Here is a 24,181-nt window from a genome sequence, read left to right on the forward strand (position 1 = left end):
CGAGTTTGAGAAATCATTCCTAAGCCGTTTTTTGCTTCATTTATTTTTGAACGCAAACACCCACTCCCCCCTCTGTTTAAAGTTACTTTAAACTATACGCTTCCTTATGTTGTTTTTGCTTGTGTATAACCAGGTTATTGTAGGCTCCATATTTCTTGTCGCACAAGTCGCACTTGTAGGCTTGCTCTCCCGTGTGGGTCGCCATGTGGTCTTTAAGATAGCCGCTAAAATTGTTCATAAATGTAAGTCGTGTTTCATGAAAAGTACCGCTACTAACCTGTAGTAAAAGTTTCCGCAAACTTTGCATGCCTTTTTACCCGTATTACCGGAATGCACATTTCTCTTATGGTGGCGCATACCATGTTTACCCTTTATCATCCGGTGGCACTCATCGCACTCGTACATTTTCCCCCTTTCGTCTCTGTGCACGTGCGAGCTAAGATTGTGCAGACGCCTGGAGCGGTTGGTATAAAACCTAGCTTCGCATCCCTCTACGTCACAGCTGTATGGTTTGTGGTTCAAGTGGACATTTCGATGATATTCTTCTTTGGAATTGTGTACCAAGCTACCGCACATATCGCACATAAAGTGACTGTTGTCTTCCTTCTTAACCTGAGGAACAACCTTAGAAATCTTTGGTTCGTCGTCAGTTTCTTCGCTTGAAGTTTCAGAGTTGCTGATGGTATCTTTCCATGCCTCGGGATCCTCTCCAGCCGCCAGAATACGCTGTTTTGGGAATAGAAAAATAAATGATCAATGTTGTAAACATAGTATTTGTGGTGGGATCAGAATGAGACAAACGAGTTTGTCCTTTTTTTTGTCGCTATATAATTTTGAGTTAGTAGTAAAAAGTACAGTCCTTTTGATGTACATTTGATGCTTAATGGCCGGATACAGTCAGCGTGTCGACTCAAATTCGGGAATGAAATTCCCTGACTTTCCAGACCATTTCTCGAAAAATTTCAGGTATGAAAAATGTGTTTTTTTTTTCAATTCCTAGAAGCATATGAAAATCTCTGCATGCTTGATTCCTGTCCATATGAGTTCCTGAGTTACTGGAAGCCTAATCACTTCTGAAGCAGAACATTAAAGATATGTAGAATTTAATAGGTAGTTCTGGTCGTTCACAAAGAATCAAGTAAATGCGCAGAACTCCTGGAAGGTTTTCATAATTCACATCTTTCCAAAATTTGCTCCAATGTTATAAACTTTCTGGTGCAATCATCCACCATTGGGAATTCACACGGACTCCCTCGAGTCCTAATGCACCTCCAAGAATACTGACTCTTTTGACACCACTTTTAAATAACTTTTTGAACAATCGTGGGAGCTTCTAGAAATCCTTCTAATTCCGTTAAAAAATTTACGGGTTATGTATTTTTGTGGACATTGAGAAACCTCCATTGGCTCTTAAGAATACTTATGGAGTAAGAATTCTTATTCACTCTCTTTTTTTTTTTTTTTTTTTTTCGAGAGTTGACCAGTTGTAGTCTTAATAGACTGGTATCTCGGCTGGGCTCTCCATGTGATACACAATACTAGCAGACGACTCAAGCTATGTTGCTCACTAGGTCACTGCGGCCTGGGTTTGTATTGTGATCATACCGATACATTATTCTTTCTATCTACAGTCTGTCAATTATAAACCGAACAAATAATGGAAGCTCAACATGTACATAGATGTTTTCTGAATAAGTAGTTAACATGTAAATTTAATTATTAGTTACTTGGAGCCGACATTCAATACCTAATAGTAGTCTATGTTGACAACGGGTGGTACTGTTGCCATTTCCAAGCAACAATTTCGAATAAAGATGTAATGATATCATTCTGGTAGGGTAGTTTCAAAATAGATTAATTTAAATACTATTGTAATAAATGGACACATTGAAGAGCTTCCCTTATTTTAACACGGTTGAGTATCGGATGTTTGTCAATACGTCGTCGAGTTAATTGTATCCTATCAGTCACAGTAATGTCATATGTTAAAGTTTCAGTAGTCTAATAGTGATCATTATACACAATTTCTGTCCAGTTGTTCCGTAATTGCTTTTTTTTGGTCAAGTTCTATTCACTTTTCTAATATTCAAACCTTTATTATTTATTAAAATAATGAGGTCTAAAATTCAGTTATTCAGATTCAGGGTATACAATATTCAATATAATAGTGGATGAACGCATCATATGGTCTATCCTCATTTCCGTAAGTGGTCAAGTTATTAGTCTTGTAGCAATAATAGTGGTACTAGTTATTCTCTATCTTGTGAGTGCAATGGTCTCAATTGACTATTCTAAACAGAACTCTGTCTCTTGTCTTTCTGTCCACCGATGGTCATGTATTTATTTTCGTTTTTTATTATTTATTTGATGTCATTAAATTTCAGTCATTTATTTTACTATCGGTCATTTATTTTATTATAAGGTAAAGGTCAGCGAATTTGTCTTAATACGAGAAACACTAAGTCATGTCCTCTATATATCCGCTAATTTTTCTAACTAACTAATAGAAGGAAGAGAGAAACAGTTTTTTTGCGTTGATCCATGCAGCTAGAGAGACTAAAATAAAAAGATTATCGAGAAGATATAATAGATACATTCACTATCTCCAATGCCAAATTAGTAAATTTACAAATTCTACTTTTCACTACTAAAATTCTACTTCAGCTATACGGGCACAAAATGAATTATTGTTAGCTACTACTACAAGTATAAATAGATGTATGCTATTTGGATAAGCGTTTGTTTCAGGGTCTTGTTAGTATTAGAGTTATGTTAGTTAGACCCCTACTGAGCCCTGCCGGCACCTCCAAATTTACCAATAGGCAGTTGTTGTTAGATCGTGCGACACTAACCATTAGTTAACTTGGAGGCATGGTACCTCAAGTGTTTGGTATAACTGTTGACCTTATTTAAGTAAGATGTGATAAAAGTTTCTCTACGGAGCTTATTTTCAAACCATTACCATTAAAATAACGATATTCTTGTGAAGGAGTAAGAAAGAATGTAAAAAGATCTTATTTTTTTAAATTTAGTGTTGAACTTAACCTTTGTTTGAAAAAAGCACTCTATTAAACAACAAAAATAAAAATAAAATAAAAATCTTTTTAAGACACTTGAAATATCAACGTCAAGCCCCTTATCCATGGACAGGGAAGAATTCTTATTCACTCTCTGTGAAGTAAATGGACTTCTAAAAATAGTCACGGACGCTGCAATCTTCCAGATAATCAAGAATTCAATCCCTACAAGCTCACATAAATCCATGCAGCACTTACAGCCCAGAAACACATTCTAACCATGCAATACTGCATACACTCAGGTCGTTTAATATTTGTCGATTGGGACCTCAGCCAATGGAAAAATGTCAAAAAATAAAAAAGGTCATGTTTGTAAAGAAGTGGCATAACTAGTCTCATATGCTAAGGGGAGCTACACCTACTCAATTTATTTTATCGATTTTTAGTTGTTTGCTCAAAGGGAATCGATGGTCTTGAAATTCCAGCAATGTTTTATTTATAAAAAGTTCAACTACTTTCAACTAGATGTAAGTGTACAACAAGCAATGAAACTTTATAAGGAACATCTAATGGAGTTTTTTATAGAACTCGAAGAAACATGTTTGAAGACTCTTTGGCATATTTTGTGTATGAATTCTTCAACGGAGACATTTCAATTCAAATTTGAGTAAACCTACAAAGTTTTTGGAGCGGAGCTTTGGAAAAACTCTACTAAACATCCATCAAGGAGTTCCAGGATTAAACTGTTGAGTGAGCTCTTGGAAATCCTCTGGGATTTGTTTTTATGTTTCAGTGAGAATTCTGAAGTAATTTAGAAAATTTTCTGAAGGGAGTAATTGTTTTCACAAAATATACTAAAGCATTTTCACTGAAGTAATTTCTGGACAAAATTCTCAAAGATTAACCAAAATATTTCCTGATAAAGCTGTTTTACAAACATCAAAAGCAACGAATGTTGAACTGAAACATTACCATTGACAACAACATTATCCTCCTCTTGCGTCCGAGTATGGTTATGGAGTATCGAGCAAACGTTTCATTGAGACTATCGCCACCTACGTACATGAGGTAAATCATATGATGATTTAATCCACTGTCATTCTCTCTACATGACTAGTAATTTGACCCCCTAAGGACGTGAGGATCGACCAATGACTTTATAAGCCCATCATCAAATGAAAGTTCACAAAAAGTTTTCAAGACCTTACATACAGAATCTTGTTTGGAGATGATGCCGATGCTGTGGAGTGTTGTCAAAGGTCTTCAAAGATAGTATTCGGCGTTTTCTTTCAACAAGCCTTTAAATATCTAGCCACAGAGAAACAGACGTCTCACTCAACACATGTTCCATCGTTCACCTTTTTAACGGCTGATTTAATTTTTTGTAGGTAGTCAATCGGCCACCGATGGCGCTTCGATCGATTTTGCTTGTGTTTGACGTTTGCGCACTACCGCCATCTGGTTGCCGCTTGACCACATACAGTGAATTTAGCATTGGGCGTCAATGTTTCCGTGACGATTATTTTAATTGCATTTTGTTCTAAGTGAGACGTCTGTTTATCTGTGATCTAGCTGTTTATTGTAGGTTGAACATTATTGATGATTATTTGTGGATTGGTTCTGAACTATGACACATTTTAGCCATTTGATTCTGTTTAGACTGCTTAGACTAGATCATTTTCGTAAAATTGGGCGCTGCATTTTTATCAAAAGGTAATATGATATATTAGAGGGTTACAAATCAGCAATTTAAATTTATCAAGATAGATCGCATTTCTTCCAATATCCCAATATCAGACTCTGGCGATTGATGATTAAGTATTTGAACGAACTTTCAAAACTTTGTTTTGTTTAAAAAGAACATGACTGATGAGAAAACTGCAAAATAAAATCAAAACTACTCTGACACAATTCCCTCAAACTAAATAATCTAAAATATTAGAGGGGATTTAAAAAAAATATTTGTATCAGACCTCAACAGCGACCATTTGAACAACATGGCTTTGGAACCTGTGTTATTGCTGAGAGTTTCATAGAAACAAACTCGATTATAATGGGGTACATGGAATGGGCCCGGAGTAAACTTTTAGTCTAGAGACTGCCAACGTCACACAAAAAAAGCTTTATAGCTTGATGGTGAAAATGGTTGTCGACTGTAACTGACTCGGAGTATTGTTTTGTTTATCGGCTATGCAGTCTGATTACCAGCTAAAACGCTATATCAATTCTGATCCGAAGTTTCGGTTCTTTAATAATTGAATGGTTCAGCGTTTCATTGTCATAAGTGTTTAGCATATTGCTCGAAATAAAAAAAAATCACTATAAATTTTCAATATTGGGTTTTGCGATTTTTTTCCCTGACCTCAATCGAAATTCCCTGACTTTCCCTGACATTCCAGGTCCAAATTGAAATTCCCTGACTTTCCCTGACTTTCCAGGTTTTTCCAGGTAGTCGACACCCTGAGTAGTGTTTTTACGGAGATCCTGAAATATGTTCCGCACCGGCTAAAATCATATCCGCGCGCAATGAAATCCATTCCGCGTCAAATCCGCGCAACCCAGAACTAAATTCTAAGCAAATATCGCAAATTCTTCTGAAGTAATAAATTATGTAACTTTATTTTAATTATTGGTCACAAGACAAAGTTGCGTAGAGAATAAGGAATTATACAACATAGTTGCAGAGCAGTTGCAGTTGCGTAAACAAATAATTCATTATTTGTGGTGGTGGCTGGCCCCATGATTACTTCCGGTCTTTTATTATACTTAGAGTCCTCACGAAGTCATGTAAGATTTTGAACGTTAATATCGCCTTTATTTTTTGATGAAATTTTCAGATTTATATATCAATCGACTCGGAAATTGCCACCAAAACAAGTTTTATGATACTTTGAAGGCATTTTGTGATATATTTATGTGATTTAGAAACATTTTAGATTTCTCGAATATTCTTAATATCAAGAAATATCAACACTTTTCGTACAGTGCATGCCATTTTGAAGTTTCCGACACTCAGTCTGCTTCTTCTTCTTTGCTCCGCAAAATTAGAATTTTTCTCTTTTCTCGCAATATTCAAATGGGGCTATACGACTCTTCTCACATCATTCGAGCAATCTCACGTCACTCCACTCGTAGAATAAGCCCAATCATCATATGACGAACTTCACGATGTCAATCATGCTGCTTGGAGTATCAACTGCCTAATCTACAGAACACGTGCAAACAACTCTGGACAACGGATAAACTATTCCATATAGCCACTTAAAATGAATGACAACGACACTGATCTACTTGCAGCTATTGACTTGTTTTATGTCGAAGCCGCCGACGGTACTACACACAACTCAAAAGGAGTTCAACGATTCCAGAGATCAATAAATCTTGTCAACCTTGAGGTTTACACTGTGCAAAGTGACGTCGCCAGTATCAGCTAGGCCATCGCACTGTGGCGGAAAGCCGGACAAAACCTCAATTTTTTTCATGATTTTCGTGAAGCCCATATTTTTGCCTTTCTCGTACAACAAACCGAAACCGAAAGGCTATCATTTCACTCCGAAAACGAACTTTTGATAGAAGCTTCGGAGACCCATAGTGTTATATACCATTCAACTCAGCTTGACGAGCTGAACAAATGTCTGTCTGTCCGTGTGTATGCATGTTTATATGTGTGTGTATGTGTGTGCACAAAAGCTAAGAAAAACATTAGACAACTTTTCATATAGTAATTCTTAACCGATTTCCTCGCAACAAGTTTTATTCGACAAGGGGCTGGTTGGCTAGTTGACTATTGAATTTTAATACGATCGACCGTTGCATTTAAAAGTTATAAAGAAAATAGTATATCGAACCATATTCACCATATAAGGTTGGTGTCTTGGGTAAATGCGAGAAAGGCAGTATCACTACTCGGTGAATTAAGTTGTTTTTTTTTAATATAACATATATGTTGGGAACCGCTGTTGAAAATCATGAATACCCCTCGGCTGGCGATTGTTGCGCTTGTCCGTCTAGAGGTGATCGTTCCGGTAAACATGCACCGGTCGATGTCAAGAAGTTGGTGGAATGAAAAATCGAAGCAGATATAGAAAAAACACCAATTGAGCACATTGAGATAGATTGTGATTGACAAACTCAATACAAAATTTCTAAAACTTACACTATATTCGTTGAATTAAAATTATTTGATTAGAACAGCACATTGAAATAGTGAGTACAACAACAAAATAACATTAAAATAACTAGTATTAATAAACATGCACTACAGGTGTTAGGTTGCAAAAACATCGAACGTATTTTGTTTGGGAGACAGATAGTTGGAGGTTAGACTCGATGTATGTCGTATTGGCATTACATCCCCACACTGGGACAGACCCGCCTCGCAGCTTAGTGTTCATCAGGGAATCAATTTTTCTAGGATGCGCTTGCGAAACAAGCGACAAAAGAGAATCAACGACAAAGCTTTGTTTTTGTCGGAGAAAATAATGACAAAGATCCGATTTTTTTTGTCAGAAACAAAAAAGAAGACAATTTTGTTGCTAACTTTTCATACCGTTATTTTGCATTATCTTTACAGCAAATTTCGGTTTTATGCTATCGTAGTTTCTGCTATTATGGAAATATTCGAGAATCTAACTCTGATTACGAAAATAGCATCGTATTTTCGAAAATATCCGAGCATACAATGGAAATGATTCTTGTCATATTGTGTTCGGGTTCTGACAAAGGCTTGTTGCGAAGTGCGTTTGTCAGTAACAAACTCTGTTGATGACAAAGAGTATATTGTTAGGCGTTGCTCGAATATTGATTCCCTGGTGTTCATTAAGCACTTCCACAGTTATTAACTGCGAGGTTTCTAAGCCAGGCTACCATTTTTGCATTCGTATATCATGAGGCTAACACGATGATACTTTTATGCCCAGGGAAGTCGAGACAATTTCCAATCCGAAAATTGCCTAGACCTGCACCGGGAATCGAACCCAGCCACCCTCAGCATGGTCTTGCTCTGTAGCCGCGAGTCTTACCGCACGGCTAAGGAGGGCCCCGAGAGAGACTCGATGTATGTATGCACCTTATTAAGATTGAGCGCCTATTATAATAAAAAATGTAGCTTTTAGCATCTTCATGTACCACAACAAATAACGGAGTTTGCTCAAAAGAGGTCCAAACCATCCGAACAATACGTCCCCAACAATCTAAAAGATCGAGTTGTTATCGATTATAAGAGAATGGACATTTGCGGGGCATGCGGCGTCCAGAAAAATGATGCCATGGTCCAATGTGACCGATGCGATACTTGGTGGCACTTCGGATGCGTCGGAGTGGATGAGAGCGTCAGCGAGAGGAGCTTTATCTGCCCCAAATGCGAGAATTCCACTTCGCTGCTACAGTCGCAGCCCACAACTGGCGTAGAGCTAATACCACCCATTGATAGCATATCTCTGACGTCCAGAAGATCGTCCGTTTCGAATGCGAGTGCGCGAGCTCGTCTAAACCTAGAGAAACTCGAAGTTAAGAAAGCCCTAGCCGAGAAGACGTTAAATCTGGAACTTCGTGAGCAGGAGCGAAAGCTCGAGCTTGCTCGTCTGCAGAATGAAGGAGAACTAGAACGGAAGAAGCTTGAATTGCAACGGGAGTATGAAGAAGAGAGGATTCGTTTGATGGAGGAAGAGCTAGTGGAAGAAGAGGAACGAAGCGTACGTACTCAGCAATGCAGCAGTAGTAAGGTACGACAGTGGAGAAATCAATTGCAGTTCGGTGGGGCCTGTTCGACGATGCGGTACCCTGCAGCGAATGAGGCACGAGGCGAACCCAATGTGAAAATGACCACTACGACGACTATGGCGGCTTCTGATGTACCTGTGTCCCAGCTGCTAAATTTGACATCACGCCTCACTTAAGAAGCAGCAAATAACCACCAACAAGCCGGTGACGCTGGCAACGGATTTCAGGTACAGGCAGTGCCAAAAGCGAAGACGTGTATTGGGACTGGAGCAGTTCCAAAACAGCTTCCTACCAGCACACTGACTGGCGAAATAGTAAAGTCTTTCCCTCCCCCATCGATGCCTTCGGTAAGTGCTCACCCGAGTGGGGTTGAAATGGAGAAATCACACACTAGACTAGCTACCAGTAGACATACTATAGGGACAGGTTCGCCAGGATACCCAATCAATAGCATAGCTAGAACTAGTATAGACTTAGGAGTTCCCTATAACAAAATCTCCACCCTTTCCGTTAGCAACGTTGCACAAGCAATGCATACGCATTCTTGTGAAAGTAAATTTCTACAAAGTGAACAAGTATCCTTCCGACCAACGAAGGATAGCAGTGTTCTATTTCCGACTTACGCGTCGCGTCCTATTGTTTCGTGTCGGGAATCAATGTCCAGAGTTGTGGTGGATCCTCTAATGTCAACGCGTGTGATCAATGAAGCAAGTGCATGTGATCCGTCAGTGTCAATGAAGTATCCGCGTACAGAGGCAGTTCCAGGTCGACATCGTGATATACCATCTAGCAGTCTAGGTGTAGGACAAAGAGACGAGGTTAAGCAGCATGTATTGGCGGACGTGACAGAACAGCAGACCGGCAGATCATCTTCAAGAGCTCCACGTGAACCAAATACAGGTGAAATTTTACAGTCTATCCGTACTGGATCGTTGCCACAAGGCGGTTCCGGAATCACACCCGACCTTCCGGGATTCCAGAGGTTTAACACAGTAAACCTACAAGTAGATGGGCCTTCTGCAACCCAGATTGCGGCTAGGCAAGTAATGCCAAGAGATCTTCCGTTATTCTCTGGGAATCCAGAAGACTGGCCTGTTTTCATCAGTTCCTTCAACAACTCCTCACAGGCTTGCGGCTATACCGATGCGGAAAACTTGATACGTCTACAACGCTGTTTGAAGGGTACGGCCTTGGAAGCGGTTAGAAGTCGATTGCTGTTTCCTGCTGCAGTCCCTCATGTCATCGCTACGTTGGAGACCTTGTATGGAAAGCCGGAACATCTTATTTTCATGTTGGTGAAAAAGGTTCGTGAGGTGCATGCGCCGAAATCGGATAAACTGGAGATTGGCTTCGGCATGGCGGTCCAAAACCTATGTGATCACGTAGAAATGGGACAAAAATAAGTACATCTCAACAACCCTACTCTTCTGTACGAGCTAGTTGACAAGCTTCCAGCCAACTTAGTTCTCTACCTGTGGTACTGTTCGGATTCCGGGAGAAACGCTTCGCAATCTGCGCCGACATTAAAGAGATGTTCCATCAGATTCAAATAAGAAAAGAGGACCGGAACGCTCAGGGGCTGTTGTGGAGAGATGATACAGAAACCGAACCAGTAACGTATATTATGGACGTGGCCACATGCTCCCCTTGTTCCGCCCAGTATGTTAAAAATCTGAATGCTTCTTCTCAAGCGGTAGAGTTTCCAAGGGCGGCCGATGCTATAATCAGGCAACATTATGTCGACGACTACCTGGATAGTGCAGACACAATAGACGATGCAGTGCAGCTGGTGAAGGATGTACGGACCGTACATTTTCGGGGTGAATTTCATATCAGAAACTGGATGTCAAACTCCGGAGAAGTACTCAGACGAGTCGGGGAAATCAGTTCAGCAACAAAAAAAGGACCTCGTGCTAGATAGAACCAGTGCTACGGAACAGATTCTCGGAATGCTATGGAGCCCCGAACAAGATGAGTTCAGCTATTCTGCTAGTATGCTAGTAGCTCAGTAGCGTCTGACCAAGTGCATAGTTCTCCGAGTGGTGATGCGTCTGTTTGACCCTTTAGGACTCATATCATTCTTTGTCATTCACGGCAAGATTCTAATTCAGGATATTTGAAGAGCGAAGACAGAGTGGGATGAACATATCCCGAGAAGCTGTGTCAGCGTTGGTGGCAGTGGACAAAGTTGTGTGAACAATTGGATTGTATTCGAAGTGCTCGTTGCTACTTCCCGGACCGGCACACGAACGAGTTCCTATCGTTACAGCTCCATGTTTTCGTTGACGTCAGTGAAGGAGCCTATGCCTGCGTGGCGTACTTGAGAGCTGAATACGAAGGAACGGTGGAATGTGCTCTTATTGCCGCTAAGTCAAAAGTGGCGCCTCTGAAATCTTCATCGATTCCACGCTTGGAGCTTCAAGCGGCTGTACTCGGAGTACGCTTACAAAAAATGATCCGCCAGACGCACGGTCTGGCAATAGGGGAGTGTTTCTATCATACCGACTCTAAGGATGTATTGGCGTGGATTAAGTCGCATCACTGCAACTATCGACAGTTTGTGGCCGTAAGGGTTGGAGAAATCTTAACCCATTCCTTCCCATGGTAGCTGTAGAGCTCCATCAAATTTTGCACCTTCCAACATTCATCAAATTATTCCAACAACAAAAAACAGTATTTGGCACAACTTTATGATTTCATTAGACTGCAAATATAATCAATTTTGAGTAAAAATAATGAAACTATTGAAAACAATCAAGTAACTATTGATTTACAATCGAAAACTTTTTTTTTTGTTTTCCACTAATTTTAGCTATGCCAAATAACTTTTGTTCTAGCATTTTTTCCATAGATGATTCCTTCCTATTGAAATCTTTGAAAAAAGTCGTGGGAAAGAGAGGGTTAACTGAATCAACCGAACAGGAGTGGCGATGGGTCACATCTAAGGAAAACGTTGCAGATGACGCCACAAAGTGGGGAAACGGACCTTGCTTTTTACCGCATTTTCGAGGGCCTGAATTTTTGTATCGTGTAGAAAACGAGTGGCGAGTAGATAAACAGAGTAAATATGAGACAACAGACGAGATACGGACTTGTTTGGTTCACCAAGAAGTCAGAATAATTGGAACTATCGAGTGGTCTCGTTTTTCTAAGTGGAACCGTTTATGGCGTACCACGGCGTATGTTCTGCGATATCTGAATAATTTAAGAAGATACGTACGAGGCGAACAGTTGCAATATGGGGCGTTAACTCGTGAGGAGCTGGCTGAGGCTGAAGTTAAAATCTGGCGGCAAGTTCAAAATGAAGCGTATGCGGAAGAAATTCGTACTATTGAGATGGCACAGCAGAGCTCACCAGTTGCGGTAAAAAGAAGTAATACTACTAGCAAGTTGTATCAGCTGTCTCCCTTCGTAGATGCTGCCGGAGTTTTGCGGTCGGAGAGCCGCATTCCTAAGTCGTCTTTCGTATCGTACGATACCAGGTGTCCTATCATTCTTTCCAAGAATAGCTGGGCTACGGTGCTGCTGGTGGAATGGTATCATCGAAAGTTTTTGCACGCAAGCGGAGAGACCGTTCTGAACGAGATGCGGCAGCGGTATCATGTTTCCGGACTTCGAACCAGTGTTGTAAAATGTCATTTGCATTCGTTTGTATAATTTTCCCAGAACTTTTTCCAGAAGGTAGCTATCAATTCATGATGTATGACGAACTTATAGCCCTTAAATGTGCCTTCAACTTTGTCTAACAAGACATTGCTGTAAATATGTAATATGGGGCGTGGGAGGCAAAATGTCATTCAAATGACATTATGTCAAATGACACGTGACATTTTGGAGAGTTTTCACTCTCCAGCCTAAGATGTTATATTTAGAGCAATGTACCCTTAGACAAAAATATAGCCCTACTCAAGCGTTATGAGTACATCTAAAATTATGCAATAACACAGATAACAGATATTTAGGCTAGAACAAATTTTATTGAAAATCCTGTGTAAACTTTTGAATTGATATACGTTGGCCCACTACTGCCATCTACTCAACTGATTGCGGCAGTACATACGGACGCAGCTGATTAACAACCGTTGAACGCAGCCAATACATTTGACAACCGCATTCTGGCTGCGTTTTCAATAACAATGATCTTTGCGCCATCTCCAATCGATTGCCAAACGTGGTCCCAATTTAAAATACAATTGAATTAACGGTTGCGGATATTTACACACGTATCGGATGCCAGCCTCAATATCTGTTATCTGTGGCAATAAGTTTGGCTTCTAAAGAAAGTTAAGAACAAATTAGTCAAATGACATGCAGATGACATTTCACAAGCCTGCTTCGAACATTGATACGGATTGTAGCGAAACGCTGCAATTTATTGTAGTGTACAAATGAGTTTGATTAAAAATATGTTTTAAAAAATTAATTAACTTAGGAGACACAGGCATCAGAGTAGTTAAAGCCAAATTATTTATGATAATAAACTCAGTCTTAAGTGATATTTGAGCACGGCAAGTCAAGTGTCTTTCAATAGCTCCAAATGGAGCTGAACAATTCGGATGCCTCCGAAGATGGAGTCAGTATATCCGCCGATTGGAGGGGTTCCGGTGACGAGACTCCCGTCGAGTTCAGCGTTCTCCCATCGGTAGATTCTCCATCCAACTTCCGGCGTGGATCATTCAAATCAGGTTCCGCTCCTGTTCCGCAACACCGTGCCAAGCTTCGACGGTATGCGACTGACGAATCTAGCTGGAGGATCGAGGAAGATTCGAGCCACTACATTTATGTCGATTGAGAAAAACGGCACCTTCTGTGCCGCGAATGGCGCCGCTGCCTGAGACGAGAACACAAGCATTTACGCGACCCTTCTCGTACGTAGGATTGGACTACTTTGGCCCCCTAGCAGTTCGCGTAGGTAGGGCGACCGTCAAAAGGTGGGTCGCTTTGTTTACGTGCCTGACCATCCGCGCCGTGCACTTAGAAGTGGTTCACTCGCTCAGTACGGAGTCTTGTAAAATGGCCATTCGCCGTTTTGTTGCGCGACGAGGAGCTCCGGTGGAATTTCACAGCTACAATGGCACTAACTTTGTCGGTGCCAGTAATGATCTACGAGGAGAGCTGACCAATGTTAATGCTGAGCTTGCAGAGACGTTCACCAACTCTACTACGAGATGGTGCTTCATTCCACCGTCGGCGCCACACATGGGCGGAGCATGGGAGAGGTTTGTTAGATCTATCAAGACAGCCCTGCAAGCTATGTATACTACTAGGATCCCAGATGAGGAAACTTTCGGGACTCTTATCGTGGAGGCAGAATCGATCGTAAATTCTAGACCTCTAACCTTTGTTCCGGTGGATTCAAACCAGGAGGAAGCACTAACTCCAAACCACTTCCTCTTGTTAAGTTCAAGGGGAGTAACGCAACCGGTGAAATCTTTAGGGGATTGTTGCGCTTGTCCGTCTAGAGGTGATCGTTCCGGTAAACATGCACCGGTCGATGTCAAGAAGTTGGTGGGATGAAAAATCGAAGCCGATATAGGAAAAACACCAATTGAGCACATTGAGATAGATTGTGAATGACAAACTCAACACTAAATTTCTAAAACTTACACTATATTCGTTGAATTAAAATTATTGGATTAGAACAGCACATTGAAATAGTGAGTACAACAACAAAATAACATTAAAATAACTAGTATTAATAAACATGCACTACAGGTGTTAGGTTGCAAAAACATCGAACGTATTTTGTTTGGGAGACAGACAGTTGGAGAGACTCGATGTATGTATGCACCTTATTAAGTTTGAACGCCTATTATAATAAAAAATGTAGCTTTTAGCATCTTGATGTACCACAACAACTAACGGAGTTTGTCCGAACCACCCGAACAATACGTCCAACAATATATATTGAACTTCCCAAAATCAATTTTTTTTTACTCTGTGGTGAAGTTTTGAACGCAATCTCAGGTTTTGTCCGGGATTTGTATGAGGGCCCGCCACTGTGCTAGGGACTGAAATGCATGTTATTCAAATTAACGATTTGAGAAACGTGATCAAGTTAAATATACAGCATCCATTCGCTAACTGGGCTAAAACATCAGTCCAGTTACCGAGCGCCGCTTTTTAACTGGGCTGTCGAGGGGATTAAAGATGCAGTGTTATGATCAATGTTTTACATGGAACGACAATAATATACCATTTAGACTCCCCTCGCAGCCTAGTGTTTGTTTTTTGACGGATAACTGCTTTTTAACTGGGCTTTGGCCCAGTTAGCGAACGCCCAGTTAAAAAGCGCCCAAAACAGAGATGATTCCTTTCTCACCATCATAAAATGTATTGAACAAAATTTATTAGATAGGTCAAAAAAGCACTTAAGGGAAATAGATAGCATTTTTTCTAGCATTTTGCATTGATTTAGACACATTATAGCAACCACCACTGAAAAAAAAAATCTATGGAGGACCCTTGCTTGCGAAAAAACAATTTTTCAATAATTCTGAAATGCAATGTCCGATCGGGTCAATTTTCAATAGCAAACAATAAGACCACATTCCCCGTCGAATGCAACTTGTTGCGAGTAAATCGGGTAATGTTAAGTTCCAAAAAGTGTGTCTACAAAATTCGTACACATACACACATACAGACATCATCTCGGTTCGTCGAACTGAGTCGATCGGTATATAACACTATGGGTCTCCGGGCCTTCTATCAAAAATTGTTTTTTGGTGTAACCAGTAATCCTATAGCCTTTCCGTACAACTTTGTTGTAAGTACGAGAAAGGCACCAGGTTTCATTAGATTCGAATATGGTTGACCAAATAAAAACAAATTTAGTGTCGCACGAAATTAATCATTCAACCACCATCCTCAAACGTCCAAGGTGTGGGGCAACATTAAGGATTAAACTTTTTTTTTGTATATATTCAAAAAGTTGTATTTCTTTCAGAAACAATTTTGAAAGTGACTCTATACCATTACTTTAAACCACTCTTTTTTGTGTGTTGTTTTTGCATATGTATAAGCAGGTTAGTGTAAGCTGCATATTTTTTGTCGCACAAGTTGCACTTGTGCGCTTGCTCTCCCGTGTGGGTTGCAATGTGATCCTTGAGATAGCTCCTGAAAAATGTTCATCATTATAAGTCGCTTTTGTTAAAAAATGAACACCACTAACTTGTAGTAATATTTGCCGCAGACTTCGCATTGCCTTTTGAAAGGGTTGATAGGCTTGCCGGAATGCAGTCTTCTCTTGTGTTGGAGCATATTTTTTTTACCCTTTATCATCCGGTGGCACTCATCGCACTCGTACAGTTTTCCTATTTCGTCTCGGTGCACGTGCAAGCTAAGATTGTGCAGACGGCTAGAGCGGTGGGAATAGAACGTTGCTTCGCAACCCTCTACGTCACAGCTGTACGGTTTTAGGTCAAGATGGACATTCCGATGATGTTCTGCTCGATAGTTGTGCACCAACGTACCGCAAATGTCACACATAAAGTGATCGTTGTCTGCCTTCTTAACCTGACGGACCACCGGACGAACTTTTCGTCGCTTATCGTCTGACTCCTCGCTTGAAGTTTCGGAGTCACTGAGAACTATTGTATTCTTCCACGTCTCGGGATCGTCTCCGGCCGGCAGAACACGCTGTGTTTGAGATACAAGAATTAGTGGTCAGAATCAGTACTGCAGAAGGTCATGATCGTTATAAGACAGAAAGGAAAGCGCCTTTTTCTATCTTAGACGACCAAATGACAGTATCGTGGGTTCTTTGATCAACGGTATGCAACGTTGACCAAACTGGCATTGACCATAGAGCAAGTAGATCTATTGTCTCCATTCACAGTACGTTGAATTCAACGCTGTCCGAGATGGAAACGCGATCAGTTTTAGTCGTGTCCCTGATGGATTGATTTCTGTCTGTGAGTCAGCGAGAAAATTGAGGTTATCACCAGAAGTAGTGACCTCAGATTTTTCCGTCGGTTGATTTTTCCGCCGTCTTCTAATTTCGGAAACTACCAAACGGAGTGCTCTGAGGGGTGAGGTTCGAAAGTTGAAACGCTTCTCAGTGTGTGTTCTCCGTGCGAAGGTCTCGTCCAGTCCTGCGCATGCATTGCCGATAAATTATTTTCCTCCTTCGCCTCTCCGTTGCGTGCTACTTCGGAGAAGTGATCGAAAGAGAATAGAGGAGCGAGTTATGTTCTCAAGGTGGAAATCTAGAGCCAGTTCGAACGCCTGCTCATAATTATCGAGCATCTTTACGGCTGAACAAGGCAAGAAGCATGATTGTAAACATCATTGCCGCGTCACTGCTTAGTCAATTGAAGGACCAAGGAGTACGGGAACTATACCGGATCCCAAAAAGGACACCAAGACGTAAGTAGACTAACACCCCCAATATAATTCTTACTTCGACCGGAACGATAGGGAACATATTTATTTCGGCTGGCCCCGGTGCAAGACCAGGAATTATTATCCGAACCCTAATGCCATCGTGCTTTCTGTAAAATGTACAGAAGCCAAAGCGATGCCACCTCGCGCAGGAAATGTCCCGTGACTCGGAAGGAATTCGTACTTCACCGGAAGAAGCCAAAGAGGGTTGCAAACGCAACAAATTTCTGGAGCGAGTTTAAAAACTTCGTAATTTCTATACAGAAGTTTCGATAAATATTTGGGAATACATATTCGATTGCTGGAAAATGCGGTACTCACCTCTTTGGGCTTTTTCTTAATCTCCTTGATGTTCCCCGCCGCGATCCCGGAACACTTGAACAGCCCATCCATCTCGGCTTTGTTCCGCTTGACCAGCCTGTGGCACGTCTCGAGCGTGGTCTTATTCTCCTGGCTCATCCACTGTCCGGGATGCATCATCATGAGCTTCACCGAGTGCAGCATTTCCGCCTTCTTGCACGTCATCCGAAACTCCTGAATTATTTCCACCATCACCAGGCAGTTCAGACAAATGGACTTTAGCTGATCGGCATGGACAATATTCACAGCGACCGCTTCGCGAATCTGATCCCGCAAGTCGGTATCCCGCACCGATATTTCGCGAACGTCGTTCTTCGGCAGGACCCGCAAACACAGCCGGCACTGGTGGATGTCGCTCTTCTTGATGCACATTTTGGTCTTGATAGGTTTGAGATTGGGCACTGCGGGGCCGGTGGGTGCGGATGGTCCAGCCATGACTGCATCGACCGAGAGGGGCTCAGCCTTTATGGTCGGTTCTATGTGGACGGGGTCATGGTTTGAATTTATGGGCGGTTTGGAGGACATTTCGATGTAGAGGCAGTTTTCAAATTTTTCTTTTTAGGGAGTAGTTTGTCGTTAGCGATTTTAGAACCCTGGCTAAGAGAATTATTGACAATATTAGTTTCTTTCTATGAAGACTATAGAATGATACCTACCAAAAAATTACTTTCGAATTGAAATATTAAATAGTATTTGAAACTTATTTCCCAACACGAAGGACTCGTAAATCTATACAAAATACCAAAACACCAAAACACGTACGCAGCCATAAGTTCTACAATCAAAAGGTACACTAAAAATTGAACTAACTTAAAATCAAGTTCGTGTCAAAAGGTTCGGTATTTGTTCTGTTTCAAACTCCTTAACCCTTAAAGGCGCAAGGCGATTTTTTTAGAAATCGTCGAAAATATTTTTAACGTAAACAACCATTAAAACCATTAACATTAAACGTATTTTCGGTTTGTTGTTTTAAAACAACATTGCGCATTTAGGGGTTAAGCACATTAAATATCTCAGCATTAAATATCGTTGCAAACTATTTATGAGGCCAGTTGAAGAGTTAAGTCTTGATCTGGCTAACAGATGCGTATTAAATAATAAGAGCTTCCTTACAGGTTTCCTCAAACGCCAAAATCATAATAAAAAGACTGGCAAAAATTAGCTATCGTAAATAGGAGGAAGGCACGTATCCCCCCGCATAGAATTATTTCTGCGGCTCAACAAAGCTCTTTTTTATATTTACGTAATATAAGAAATAGGATTAGTTCTTTTAACGTCACCTGACAAAAAGTTCAAACACCAAGTTTACGTTTTACCGTTTTTACTAAGCTAATCAACAATTACAATTCTTAACCTCGACACACCATTCGCGATATGCAAAAATGTTGTACTTAACTTGCAGCTATAGATTTAGAATACATAGTCCGTAAATTAACGAACATCAGTATTTGACGAATTATTCTCTAACTGTTGCACCAGATCGGCATGATATTTTCTTCGATGCTGCATCAAATTGGTTCTCGCAGCAAACTTTCGATCGCAAAACTCACAACAGTAAGGAAGCTCTCCCGTATGAACGAACATGTGATCCTTTAGATATCGCCTGAAAACAGATAAGATGAATTTTATTCGCAACCAGCACTAACCCGTTCAAAAATGCGGATATCTACTTGTAAAAGTATTTCCCACAAACTTGGCATGGCTGCTTCAATGGATGGGGTTTTGTGTCATGAATCTTCAGATGGTGTTCATAGTGTAGCTTTCCCTTTATTTTTTTGGAGCAAACTGAACACTCAAATTGCGGAACCACCGATTCCTTAGTATGGTATTTATTGAAATGCATATGCATGTAAATCTTTGACGGGAATCTTTTCCTGCATCCAGGATATATGCATTCATGCGGACTAGTATTCAAGTGGTGCCTATTGTGATGCGATTCGGCGAACGAGCTTTGCATCGTTTTACCACACAGTTCACACATATAATCCCTGAAGTTCCTGCCGCCAAGGATGCGATCCTCATCTCCTACTTGTGCTACTGGCAGATCAACGCTTGTCACAACTTCGTCCGTTTGTTCCGACTCATCACTGTCGCTGGCTTCTTCTTCCTTAATCTCAACATACATGCCATCACTAACAAAAACTGTTTCGATAGAATATGGACCAGGATTCGGCGTTTTTTCTTTCTCAACTTCTAGCATCGTTTTGTTGGGTTCCGCAAACTGACGAACCTTTTCCCGTTCAAAGCCAGTATAGTTGAACAACCCATCCACTTCGGCCCGATTTCGTTCTACCAACCGAAGGCAGCTCACCAGCGTTTGCCTATTCTCGTTGCTCAACCATTGGCCGGGATGCATCATGACCAATCGCGACTCAAGGATAGAGTTCGCCCTCCGGCAGGACAAACGGAAGTTGTAGATGATGTCCACCAATAGTAAGCAATTGACGCATACGGACTTTACCTGGCAATCATTGGTGATGCGTACTCCGACGGAGTCCAGGATTTTGAGCCGCTGGTGCGACCGGTCACTGGAGGTGGTTTCCTCGGTGTCGACTTTGGGAACGACTCGCAGGCACAACCGACACTGGCTGATATTGTCTTTCTTGAAGCACAGCAATGTCTTGGAAGGCTTCAGGGTTGGCTTGGTGGACGATGAGCGCGAAACGTTTGGCGCACTCATTTCGATGGTTAATGTGCATAGAATTGTTGAACAATATTGTTTATTAAATTATGCAAAACTATTACACGCGATTTGATAAACTGATAAAACCGCATCCGCGATAAAATAAAACAATCAATCGCTTTGTTTTGTTTGTCAATAATGGCACGCAGCCTTCCGCGCACGCTAAGAAAACAAACCTAATTTTAGGCAAAAGGACATCCGAAAATAATGGAATTTAAATTCTGCTCAGGAAGCCCACGCTTTAAAAAACTGAATTTAGATCGCATGGTACAATTATTTAATGTATAATTTGTTACGTTATTATGTAAATAACTCAATCATAATTTGTACAATAATCAGAAACGAATTGATAAAAAATATGCTTGATATCATACTAGGTATTCATGTGTTGATCGCCCAATTCTGTTTAGCATCAGCTGTTGTTTGACAACAAATCGAAAACGCGCTTCCATTCATCAGTTCAGTCTCTTCCGGCGTCCGATCGCATTAAAAATTCTTTTATTTATTATTTTCTGAATAGTGATAGTCTGGCGATAGTGATATCGTGATATCAGCTCGCATCCGCTACGATGGCCACCAAATTACTACCGATCGCAATTACAGCCAAGCAGGACCTGAAAGCCGTGAAAACCAAAATGCGCTTCAGGAAAGACGATGTCCGTCAGTGCCGGCTTTGCTTGCGAATGTTGCCGCGGGGCGACGTCCGAATCACCGTCGAGAGCGATGGATACGATATCCGGCGCAAAATCCTAGACGCCGTCGGAGTTAAAATCAGAGAAGATGACAAAGTTAAGGGTGTTTGCGACAGCTGTCTGCTTTTGGTGGAAACGGTCAACCACTTTCGGGAGACTTGCCGCCGAGCGGACATAATCCACCGGAAGCGGCTGCTGATGATGCATCCCGGCCGGTGGGCCAGTGACGAGAGCAAGAAAACCTTTGAGGACTGTCACACTCTCGTGAAACGGAATCGGTTCGAGATGGACGGATTGTTCAAATGCTTCGAACGGAAAGAGGAAGACGCCCGGCTTCAGCCGATCCAAGAAGTGCACCAGCAGATCAAAGAGGTAATCCAACATACCGAAAAATCTTCCAAATATATTTTGAAATAAATTTTATGTTGATTATTATTATGTAATTGAATCTTGCCGCACTCTATTCAGAAATATTAATCGGTTTACTCGTCCACCAGGATAACTCCAACCCGGAACCAACCGGACATACAATGGTTGATAAGGATGATACAGGTAATCAAATAATTGTAGGCCCATGTGAAACAGTATACCTAAACCACCATGACCAAGTGATGCCCACTCAGAGCGACGAAGCAAGACTGGCAGATTCGCCGGAGCCCGAACTACTGCCTGCACCGACGACTGCCTCGGGAAAACGGATCGTCATGTGCGACATTTGCGGTCAATTTATAGAAATCTCAAGACTATCGAACCATCGCTACAAACACGTTGGGGTTCGGCCTTACGTTTGTCCTTACGAAGGCTGTGGCAAGAATTTTTTCAGCGCTAAAATTCTATCCAACCACAGACTGTCTATCCATCTTGGGTCGGTATCAATGGAGGAGTGCGAGGTTTGCCAGCGGAAATTGAAAGGAAAGAAACAGCTCTCTTTACACATGTTAACCCACGGCGAGGGTTCAAAGAATTCCCGCAAATCACCGTGCAACGTTTGTGGGAGATTGTTCTACAAGTGGGTTACGATACAACACAATAATCTTCGCTATCGATTCTAATATGAACTACTTTTTACAGGAGCTATCTCAAGGATCACATGGCCGTCCATACAGGAAATTTAGCTTACACTTGTAAAATCTGCGGTCGACAGTTTGCAGCTATGAACAATTTAACATCCCATTGGAAAAAGATGCACCCAGATGTGGAGTATGATCTGAAAAAGGTGGTTCAGAGAACAGACGACATTGAACTCGAGTAATCGTCTATTACGCTATCTTTGTTTTTCATTTTAAAATGTTGGGCTTTTAAGTTTGTATATAATACTGAATTTTACATAGTTGGTAACTGCATTCATCAACATGTTTGTTATAATAAGAGCCGAATAAACAGTTCCTATTTTTTTGATAAATGAGAACAGCCATGGAGAGTAATTTAGTTACTTAATTAGTCTTATGAGAAAGTATTATTTATCTATCTTTACTTATATATAAATAAAATGGTCTATGTTCGTATCCGCATAACTCGAAATCGGCTGGATAGAATCTCTTCATTCCTTCAGCATATATGTTTGTTATCGTTTCCAAAGGGTTTATGTAATATAATAAGAATATCGCAGGCCCAATAAGCCGCCTAGAAAACCAATCATTACGAACAATATAAGAGATAATGCGACTCGATATAATCGGCAAGGACCTAGGCGACGAATACAGGATCACGATTGGAAGCTTGGAACATGGAATTGCAAGTCGCTAGGTTTCGCAGGTTGCGACAGGATGATCTACGATGAATTACATCCCCGCAACTTCGACGTCGTGGCGCTGCAGGAGATTTGCTGGACAGGACAGAAAGTGTGGAAAAGCGGGCATCGAGCGGCTACCTTCTACCAAAGCTTCATAGTGCTGGGTAAGATGCGCCAACGCGTGATTGGGTGGCAGCCAATCAACGCAAGGATGTGCAAGCTGAGGATTAAAGGCCGTTTCTTCAACTATAGCATTATCAACGTTAACTGCCCACACGAAGGGAGACCCGACGACGAGAAAGAAGCGTTCTATGCACAGCTGGAGCAGACATACGATGGATGCCCACGGCGGGACGTCAAAATCGTCATCGGTGACATGAACGCACAGGTAGGAAGGGAGGAAATGTATAGACCGGTCATCGGACCGGATAGTCTGCACACCGTATCGAATGACAACGGCCAACAATGCATAAACTTCGCAGCCTCCCGCGGAATGGTAGTCCGAAGCACCTTCTTTCCCCGCAAAAATATCCACAAGGCCACATGGAGATCACCTAACCAAGAAACGGAAAACCAAATCGACCACGTTCTAATCGACGGTAAATTCTTCTCCGACATCACGAACGTCCGCACTTACCGCAGTGCGAATATTGAATCCGACCACAACCTCGTTGCAGTATGGCTGCGCTCAAAACTGTCGGACGCCGCGGCTTAATATTGGGCGGCTACAAGACGGTAGACTAGCCCAAGAATACGCGCAGCAGCTGGAAGTGGCACTCCCTACGGAAGAGCAGCTAGGCGCAGCGTCTCTTGAAGATGGCTGGAGAGATATTCGATCCAGCATTGGTAGCACCGCAACCGCTGCACTTGGCACGGTGCCCCCGGATCAGAGAAACGACTGGTATGACGGCGAATGTGAGCAGTTAGTGGAAGAGAAGAATGCAGCATGGGCGAGATTGCTACAACACCGCACGAGGGCGAACGAGGCACGATATAAACAGGCGCGGAACAGACAAAACTCGATTTTCCGGAGGAAAAAGCGCCAGCAGAGCCAGAGAGACCGTGAAGAGTCGGAGCAACTGTACCGCGCTAATAACACACGAAAGATCTTCTTCTTCTTCTTCTTCTTCTTATTGGCATTACATCCCCACACTGGGACAGAGCCGCCTCGCAGCTTAGTGTTCATTAAGCGCTTCCACAGTTATTAACTGCGAGGTTTCTAAGCCAAGTTACCATTTTTGCATTTGTATATCATGAGGCTAACACGATGATACTTTTATGCCCAGGGAAGTCGAGACAATTTCCAATCCGAAAATTGCCTAGACCGGCACCGGGAATCGAACCCAGCCACCCTCAGCATGGTCTTGCTTTGTAGCCGCGCGTCTTACCGCACGGCTAAGGAGCCCCCGAAAGATCTATGAGAAGATAAACCGTTACGTAAGGGCCACGTGCCACAGCCTGATATGTGTAAGGACATAAACGGGAACCTTCTTACGAACGAGCGTGAGGTGATCCAAAGGTGGCGGCAGCACTACGAAGAACACCTAAATGGCGATGTAGCAGACGAAGATGGCGGTATGGTAATGGACCTAGG

General features: G+C 41.7%; 3 protein-coding genes across 4 annotated transcripts; 1 reads left to right on the forward strand and 2 right to left on the reverse strand.

Annotated features, from left to right (window-relative positions):
* Window positions 1-13: 13 nt before the first annotated feature.
* LOC134207580 (zinc finger protein 761-like) lies at window positions 14-18,213 on the reverse strand. 2 transcript variants are annotated; one of them, XM_062683288.1, is made up of 4 exons: window positions 18,137-18,213; window positions 17,442-18,077; window positions 278-726; window positions 14-224 (listed from the first exon to the last, which is right to left on the reverse strand). In XM_062683288.1, the coding sequence occupies exons 2-4, from the start codon at window positions 18,003-18,005 to the stop codon at window positions 83-85; spliced, it is 1,155 nt and encodes a 384-aa protein (XP_062539272.1). In that variant the 5' UTR covers window positions 18,006-18,077; window positions 18,137-18,213; the 3' UTR covers window positions 14-82. The 2 variants fall into 2 exon arrangements, with proteins under 2 accessions (XP_062539272.1, XP_062539271.1); XM_062683287.1 differs by lacking the exons at window positions 14-224; window positions 278-726 and adding exons at window positions 15,712-15,854; window positions 15,910-16,376 and having other exon boundaries at window positions 18,137-18,209.
* Window positions 18,214-18,782: 569 nt separating this feature from the next.
* On the reverse strand, window positions 18,783-20,279 carry LOC134207579 (zinc finger protein Gfi-1b-like). Its single transcript, XM_062683286.1, has 2 exons — window positions 19,151-20,279; window positions 18,783-19,083 (listed from the first exon to the last, which is right to left on the reverse strand). The coding sequence occupies exons 1-2, from the start codon at window positions 20,158-20,160 to the stop codon at window positions 18,912-18,914; spliced, it is 1,182 nt and encodes a 393-aa protein (XP_062539270.1). The 5' UTR covers window positions 20,161-20,279; the 3' UTR covers window positions 18,783-18,911.
* Window positions 20,280-20,593: 314 nt separating this feature from the next.
* LOC134214089 (zinc finger protein 184-like) lies at window positions 20,594-22,198 on the forward strand. The gene is made up of 3 exons (XM_062693530.1): window positions 20,594-21,227; window positions 21,353-21,864; window positions 21,927-22,198. The coding sequence occupies exons 1-3, from the start codon at window positions 20,733-20,735 to the stop codon at window positions 22,105-22,107; spliced, it is 1,188 nt and encodes a 395-aa protein (XP_062549514.1). The 5' UTR covers window positions 20,594-20,732; the 3' UTR covers window positions 22,108-22,198.
* Window positions 22,199-24,181: the final 1,983 nt, after the last annotated feature.

Source organism: Armigeres subalbatus, chromosome 1 (assembly GCF_024139115.2).
Source record: "Armigeres subalbatus isolate Guangzhou_Male chromosome 1, GZ_Asu_2, whole genome shotgun sequence".
NCBI lineage: Eukaryota > Metazoa > Arthropoda > Insecta > Diptera > Culicidae > Armigeres > Armigeres subalbatus.